General features: G+C 49.9%; 2 protein-coding genes across 2 annotated transcripts in view; one reads left to right on the forward strand and one right to left on the reverse strand.

Moving 5' to 3' along the window:
• The window catches only part of SLC27A1 (solute carrier family 27 (fatty acid transporter), member 1), an 11,495-nt gene extending 10,961 nt beyond the window's left edge, over positions 1-534 (reverse strand). The window contains exon 1 of the mRNA XM_010568829.1: positions 448-534. Within this exon, the coding sequence (XP_010567131.1) occupies positions 448-470 (23 nt within the window). The 5' untranslated portion in view covers positions 471-534. The remainder of the gene's footprint in view (positions 1-447) is intronic.
• On the forward strand, positions 500-1,865 carry NXNL1 (nucleoredoxin-like 1). Its single transcript, XM_010568852.1, has 2 exons — positions 500-822; positions 1,568-1,865. The coding sequence occupies exons 1-2, from the start codon at positions 500-502 to the stop codon at positions 1,863-1,865; spliced, it is 621 nt and encodes a 206-aa protein (XP_010567154.1).
• The last annotated feature ends 6,447 nt before the right edge of the window (positions 1,866-8,312 follow it).

Below are 8,312 nucleotides of genomic sequence, written 5' to 3' on the forward strand. Positions count from 1 at the left end.
GGCGGGAGGCCGGGGGGGGGGGGGGGACACGACACGACACCGGGGAGGGTCTCTGCCCGCCCGGGGGTTAACGGGCGGTCTGGGAAACCGGCGTTCGTGTCCGCACCGGGACCCGCACGCCCGACTTCCACGGCCCAGGACCGGCACCAGCCGGGACACGCACGCCCGGTTCTCCCACAGCCCAGGTCCGCGCACACCCGGGACCCCCGGCCCGGGACCCCACAGTCCCCGCACACCCGGGACCAGCAGCACCCGGGTTCCCCTGAGCACCCCCTGAGCCCGGGACCGGCACAGCCCCCCAGGCCCCGACCTCCCCGTTTAAGCCGATTACCGGACGCTCTGGTGAATCCGGGATCGTTAATAGCCGGGATTGGCAGCGGGGGCGGCCGGGGAGCTGCCGGGGAATCTGGGGGGCTCCGCAACCCCTTCCCACCACCGAGCACTCACCGGGAACGGTGGGTTCGGTCCATCCCACCAGATCAGTCAGCCTCGTCCGTCCATGGCCGCCCTCTTCACCGGGAAGGTCCTGATGGCCAACCGGGAACGGGACGAGGTGGAGACGGAACGGGAGCTGGGCCGGACGCTGGAGAACAAGGTGCTGCTGCTCTACTTCGGATCCGGTCAGTGCCCGCGGTGCCGGCAGTTCTCCCCGCTCCTCAAGGATTTCTTCCTACGGTTGACTGATGAGTTTTACGTGGAACGAGCTTCGCAGCTGGTCCTGGTGTACGTGTCCCGGGACGAGACGGAGGAGCAGCAGAGCGCTTTCCTGAGGTCCATGCCGAAACGCTGGCTGGCCATACCTTTCGGGGACGCCTTCAAAAGGTACGGCCCCCAGTGAAGTAGGGAGGCAGACCCCGTGCGCTGCAAACGGCCCCCGCCTGTATTTTCAGATATTTAAACTCTTTTCCAGATGTTTTCTCTCATATTCAGTCCCTGCTGGAGCGGTCAGGGCAGTGCGTTCATGGAAAAAAAATGGTAAAGCTCTTTGGCTGCACCTATTTATAAGGCAAAAATATTTCCTCTTCCTTCCATCTCACTTTTTGCTGATATATTTGTATTCCAATTTTATAACGCACTATTTATAACTCTTAAAGACGCGTCAGCCAGCCCTCTGGGCAAAACACGTAGCGTGAAAGATGGACGCAGCCAGGCGGATTGGAAGCACTCACGCATTTACTGTAACCTCATTAGCGACAGAACGAGCTGCAATTAATACCAAGAATTATTCTCAGCTCCTTTTGAGGGCAAACTGGAGGACGTTAAAATTTTAAGGGTCCTGCTGCTGTTTAACCGCTGCTCCTGTAAAACAGGTCCCAGCAGCCGTCCCGCATCTCCCATACCCCAGGGGGCTGACGCCCAAATCCCCTTTTACCAGCCCCACAGGGATCTGCATCAGGCTCTAATTTCCGGCAACGGACAAAGAGCGGGTTACATTCAGCAAATAGGCTCCGCTTAGCTCTGTCCGCACCAGGAAAGCCGCAGGAATCCTACCGGATGGTGAGGATGAGGAGCGGCGAGGACCGCTACACCCTTCCCCATTTGAGGTTTCTTCCCCTTTGCCTTGCAGGGAGCTGGAGCTGCAGTTTGCTGTGTCCGAGGTGCCCACGGTGGTGGTGCTGAAGCCGAACGGGGAGGTAATCGTCGGAAATGCGGTGGAAGAGATCCAATGCATGGGCCCCGCTTGCTTCCGAAACTGGCAGGAGGCTGCCGAGCTGGTAGATCGAAATTTTCTCTTGGCAGAGGATTTTGACGACTGCACCAGGAGAAGCATCACTGACCCCATCCGCCGCCTCAAGTACAAGCTGGACAAGAAGACGGAGGCGAAGAACAGGGAAAGGAAAGAGGAAGGTGAAGAGTCTCCTTAGGGACTCGGGAGGTTGCGGCTGCGCCAGCTGGGGACGTCCCTCAGGTCGCTGTCCCCACCCAACGTCTCCAGAACAGCAACATTTGTCTGTGTTGTAGAAATCCACTAAAATCACGTTCGTTTTCCAAAAGGTGAATTGTTTTAAGGCAAAGGTTTTCATATCTGGAAAATTGGTTAGCATAATAAGGATATTCTGACCCTGACTAAATTACATTTCCTTTTTATCACCCTAGGACCTAGCATAGTAAAAATCTCACAGTGACATCTTTGTCAGTTATTTAGCAAAAAAGTGAGAAGAAAATTAACTGCTAGAGACCGGCGTTCAGTGAATGACTCGCTAAACATTTTTAATGGGAATCACATTAAAAAAAAAAAGGCAGCATGCCCAGGCGCTGCTATGGAGGTACAGAGAAGCTGTGGCAAACAACAACGGGAATAAATCCCTACGATAAACCCATGTAGGGGTTTTTTTTTTAGGAGACAGGCACCCACGGGCTAAGTGGGCAAGTCCTGAGAAACCTCCCACATTGCTGCTCACGTTACACTGCTGAAAATTTACATTACGGACAAATCCCGCAGAAAAGCAGGTTGCTCCATGACCGGAATTACAACGTGCAGCAGCTGCCCTGGTGACCTGCCTCGCCGAGCGTGAGCCACCTCTTTTTATCTGCTAATCGCGGTTGCCATCTGCTGCTGCAGAGTGCCAAGCGCTGCCGACGGCAGCAATCCACCGGGAAGCTGAGTCCCATCCCAGATGGCAGATCTGCCTGTCCTAAACCTGCCAGGGCAGCACATATCCTTAGTTAAACATCGCTCTGCTCCATCCTGTCAAATTCAACAGATTTGTGTGAAGCCGACGCTCTGAATGGCTGAGAGGGAACACGCTCTGTAGCCAAAAAATCTCGTTTACTGAGCCTGCAGGAAATCCTGCTGCACGCATCCCCCACTTTCCATAATCAAGGGGTCTGAAAAGCAGGAGAAGGGGGAAAAGGACCATTAATTTGCTCGTTTCTGGTCCCCTGTTCTCCACTGTATCACTGGGGAGGTGAGCGGAGGATTTACAAAAGCTTTGCTGGATCCGTGAAGGATCTGGGAAGGAAAGCGCATGTTGAAGACAGACAGAGAGGCCGTGCAAGGCCAGCTTGTTCAACTTGTTTTCTCACTTAATCCTCTCTCTCTTCACCCAGCAAGTTTATCAGGTAGATCAGGGAAGGAGGAGAAGTCCTGTAAAATAAACAGTTGGGAGGGACTCTGCGTTAGGCAGAACAAGAAGGGCACTTCCTTCAGGATGCTCTGTGGTGCATGGACACTGCGTGAAAAGGCACAAATAAAACCCAAAAGTGCTTTCAGGTGACATACCTGCTGGCAGAGTGAAGCGGTACTGGCTGATGGTCGCTAATGAAACAATATTCCATTTACCTCAGGCAATGTCCAGCAGTTAGTATGCCTGTGTTTAAAAAAGAAGTTATAAATCACAAATTAGGAACCTGGAGCAATGGGAGGGAGCCAAAGGGTGTCATTTTCGCCTGTTATTAACTGGCAGTCAGGTGCTTCTTCTCATCCCCATGGAACTTTGATGTCAATAAAAGGACACTCTCCACCTGAGTTGTGTAAAGTTCAGTAATATTAAATGTGGACTTTTACCAGCCCTACCCATTTTTCTTTTTTTAACCATCATCTTTTCCTCTGTTCAAAACCAAAAGTTGCCCTTTTCTTGGTGGTTGTGCGCAACAACAGGCCAAGGAAGGCACACCAAACAATAGTGAAAAGTGAATCTGCCAGCACAGGAAAGTGCTGCTGTGCCAACATCGTCATCACTGTAAAGAGAAACAAGTGCTTTAGTTTCTTTTCTTGATTTTCTGGATTACTTTTTTCCCCAGTAAAAGAAGCCATAACACTTACTTGTGCTTTAGACACAAGTGTGAGATGGAGCTGCTCTTTTCTTACGATAAAGCTTCACAGTACGTGGGAAGCCAAGAAAGCAAAATCGATGAGCCGCATCGCAGGCAGGAGTCACTTTGCAGGTGGGAGAACAAGGGGAGGCAGCGCCGGCAGATGCTCTACCTCGGGAGTGAACACGGTATTGCACTGCATGCTGGCTGCGAGGAGCAGAAAAATCCTACAAACCAACCGCTGCAAGCATTATTTCTCCAACTCGGATTCCATCAGAGATGAAAATCCTCCTGATGGACGCATTGCACAGCACTGTTAAGACATTTAGCTCTGCTTTCATGCATGGGGCTAATTATTTATATTTATAAGACACAGAACAAAGGGCATTTGAATGTTTAGGGCAGTATCTGAGCCAGTGCAAGTAATCAATTTCCAATATATTTACTTTTTCAAACATGATACCTTACAGTTGCATAATTCTTGCTTTACCTTTTCCCTACATCCCACAATCTCCTTACAAAGGGCCTTGCTGTTTTGTAAAAATATACTGGTGCACGTAGAATCACAAAGATGCTTCACGAGTTTCAGGCAGCAGAGAGTTAATGAAAGCCAGTTAGGAGGATGGGTCTGATCCCCTAGATAGCCTGGGAAGTGAGTAATTTCACAACTCCCAAGAGGAATGTGGAAAATCCACACAGCCTGACACCTGTCTGAGGTTGCAGACTCATCCCACGCAGACTGCAAGTAGCGTCGCTTCCCGCAGCAGAGGCACAGGGCAGCCCAGCGGAGATTCGGGAGCCCAACTGCACCAGGACACCGGCAACGGCTCGATTTTCTGGTTTCACCAGCAAATACCAAGATGCCACGGTACTTTGGATAAACCGAGAGATTTCTCATGAGAGGTGATGGCTTTTCCCTCGTCTGTGTTTTAGCTGAGGAAGGACAACGAAAGAGATGGAAGACATTCTCTACAGCTCGCCTAAACCAACATTTTTACTTGCAGATAATGTTATGGTAAATAAGAGAGGCCGATACGGAAATGCAGCACTATTGCATATGGATATTCGGGGCTTGGTTTTGATATCCAAGCCTTGCTAAGGAAAAGTTTCCTAAACTTGGGTTTCCATTTGCTGGAAAGGGTGTGAAGAAACTTGATAATTAAAACTCGCTTTGGTCATTTCTCAGAAAACAATGGTTGCAACTCTGCTGAATTAGAAAATGAATAAATGCTGAGAGCACGAGAATTCATCCCATACCCTCCTTTTTTTTTTTTTTTTGAGTGTTTTGTCTTGCGTCTCCAGTTGCTTTTGCAGAATGCTGCTTCTCCTTTTGATGAGGGAGAGCCGTGCTCATAGCCCACGGGACCTTGGATGTGTGCACCCAAAAACATAGCCTGAGAAAAAGGCTCACCCACTGGACTCGGGAAAGCTCTGCAGCGGGTGCTCCACCTCGCCATGAACCAGCCGGGAGCCCAGGACAGTGCCGGTCGTGCTCAGATCGCAGCCGGATCCCCAGGCAGATGCCTTCCACCCAGCCACGAGCCCGATGCTGGATGCCTGGCTGCTGCCTGGGCTTCAATCCAGAGCCCTGTCCCTGATGATTGTGCCAGCTGCATGGACTTCACAGCTGGCGAGGTGCTCCGCGTCACCAAACACCTGAGGAACATTGACAGGAAATTTCAGAACTTCCGTGAGCTCTTCGGAAAAGGTAAATATTTTTCAATCCACTTGTTTGCTTACAAAACAAGCAGATTATGTTCAGCAAAAGCGATGCTGTCTCATTCCTGCTGCATTATTTATTTAAAGCAATTAAATTAGATGGCGCTCAGACAATTTATGGTGGCTTCTCTCTGCACGGATATTTAATTATGCAAACGTATTTTCCTATAATGAATTGCATCAACAGATAAAGTTTCAGAGCACTTAACCATCTAAGTGCACAGGTTTCCTCCAAATGTGATGCAAAAACACTTCAAGTGCTATTGACAGCACCTGCAATTACTCACAAGTGAGTTAAACTGGCTGGCACAAAGGGTGCCTGCGATGTCCCCTTTGGGAAAACCGGGATTCATCATCGGGAAGGAGTCCAAATGTCATGAGTCGAAGAAAGGCTCAAGCTGGTGATGCTCTGGGTGGCAGTGGGAGCCCAAGCGTGTGTCACAGCCCAGAAATGTGCTCCAGCAGAAGTGCCATGCCTTCTGGTCCAGCACGCTGGCACCTTCCCCCTCTCCTCCTTTTTCCCAGGACAGCCTCTCTACTTGCAGGACACTCTTCAGGCTGGAGCCCAAGTAAATAGACCTAAACTGAGATTTAAGAAAACAATCATCACAGGCTCGGTGCTGCTCTAGAAACCTTGTACAGCATGGCAGCATTAACAAAATCCCTTCAACTGCTTGCTGGGACAAGAAACCTCCTGGAGGAATGCCACCTTCTCCACCAAGGCATCCGGAGTTCCCTGTGATCTTGGTCTCTCCACCCATGGCCGCAAGCTGTAGCTCTAGGTCACAGTGACTGCCTTACCCCAGGCATGCCAAACAAGTTGGTTTGGCCATGCTTCTCAAGCAAATTCCTAACTATGGTGGTGCTCTTAGTTTTGCAAAAGGTTTGCTTTTAACAGCCCCCGAACAATGCTGGCTGCACATGGAAATTAGACCTGCCTGAGCTGGCTCCCTCTCCTTTGCTGAGTATCTTTACAAGTGCCCAGCTTGGGACTGCGTTTTTGTCTCAGAGGTTGGCCTTCAGGTTGTAAAGACACAAAGATATGCAACACTCCTGCAGCAGTAAGCAGGGACGTCCATTGCTTGGGCTCATGGAGTAGAACCTGGACAAAAGGCAGCGTGGAGCCTCGTCGAGGGTCCTGGCCCTGGTGACTAAGGACGGGGCAATTTCTACATCCGTCCCTTCACTGCATGTGGGTTTTCTGCTTGCTTGGGTGTTCAGCATTTGTTATTTTCTGTTTTGTGCAGAACTCGAGTATTTAGGAACAGCCGGGTACCTGTACCACTGTGCTGAAGTGAGTTCATCCTGGGAGAGGTGAGGATGAGAGTTTATGCATGCAAAAACCCCGTAATTTTTCCCCTTCTTAATTTTAGGAGAAGTTATTTCAGCTTCTGCTGAAGCCAAACTGGCAGAGTTACTGCAAGCCATCTCCACCTTCCTGAACACATATCCTGCTTTGACTGGGGATGCCATCCAGCCTGCCGTAGCAACCCTTATCACCAATATCGATGGTAAATGCATAACCTTAGAGAACCTAACGAGCACTGTAGTTATTGCCCTCTGCTCAGTGGTGATGGAAAGCTTTCAACCAGGCTCAGCACAGACACACACGGGTGTCCGCGTGCACAGAAAGCACATCAGTACTGAAGCTGAGCAGAAGTCAGTGATCATCAAGGCTTATTCATATCCAGATCCCATCGTTAGGGAAGATGGTGCTTTTAAAATGCACAAAAGCAAGATAAAGGCTTAGACACGAGAGCCTTTTATTTAGGTTGGCAGTCATGCTGGCAAACTGCACCTATCTGTCTGTTTTCCCCTAATAAAGACACATTGCGTTCGGATGGTGAAACCAAAGGATGGAAATGCGAGGCTCCGGGGAGCTGTTCTTGGCTTGGTTATGTCTGTTGGAGCGAGGAGGCGTGTGTCAGGACTTCTCCCAGCACTGAATTCCTGTATAATCCTGTGCAAAATGTTTTCATGTGTTTGCTTGTCAGTGTGTGGCAGTGGGGGGGAGAATTAGATTGACCCACAGAATGGTTGTGATAGCCCTTGGAGGTTAAGGTAGTGTCCTATGCCATGCCACCTTGGTTGGATGGTTTGAATATTTGCACATTATTTTCTTGGGAGCTCAGATATACTTAAATCTACAGGAAAATCCTTGCCTGAAAACTCGTCTCAGCCTCCTCGGAAGAGAATCGTGGTGGTTCCTGGCCTTTGTTTGGGGGTCAGATGAGCTTCAAGAGGAAGCACTGAATGCCCCATCCCAATATTCTGTGTATGAGCAGAGCCAGGACCAGCATGAGGCTCCTGGCAGGGACCTGGAAGGAAGGAAAGTGCACTAACCACACTGCCGCTTTCACTCCCTGGGTCCTTTCCTCCCATGCCTTCAAAAGACTTGCCGATGTGAAAATATGTTTGCCTTATAAAATAGCAGTGGTGACGTAAAGGGAAGTTTAATGAGACTTCATAGGGGGCTGCTCCTGTGTATTGTCTGCAGTAGCTTGCCATTGTGCTTGTTCTAAAATAGTAATTAAAAAAAATTCACCTGTTCGAAATGCAGGAGGAGTTTGCAGGCTGTGCTGAAGGAGCTCAGTGTCAGCAGACCACCCAAAGCAGCTTTCTGCCCCATGACCAGTGCTGATCTGACTGCACTGGCAAGTGGAGAGACTGCTGCTACAGCTTCCCTCTGGTTAGAGAACCACGTTATTATGCTGTATACAGCTCTGTGTTACCTTGGAAGATAAGCCATTTCTCAAGAATTCCTGTACTTCCCTTTTGTGAGCCTTTGATCTGCAAAAGAAAGTTTAGGGGTTTACCATCTCCACTTTCACCCCCCC

Source organism: Haliaeetus leucocephalus, unplaced genomic scaffold (assembly GCF_000737465.1).
Source record: "Haliaeetus leucocephalus isolate CR32 unplaced genomic scaffold, Haliaeetus_leucocephalus-4.0 Scaffold260, whole genome shotgun sequence".
In the NCBI taxonomy this organism is placed as follows: Eukaryota; Metazoa; Chordata; class Aves; order Accipitriformes; family Accipitridae; genus Haliaeetus; species Haliaeetus leucocephalus.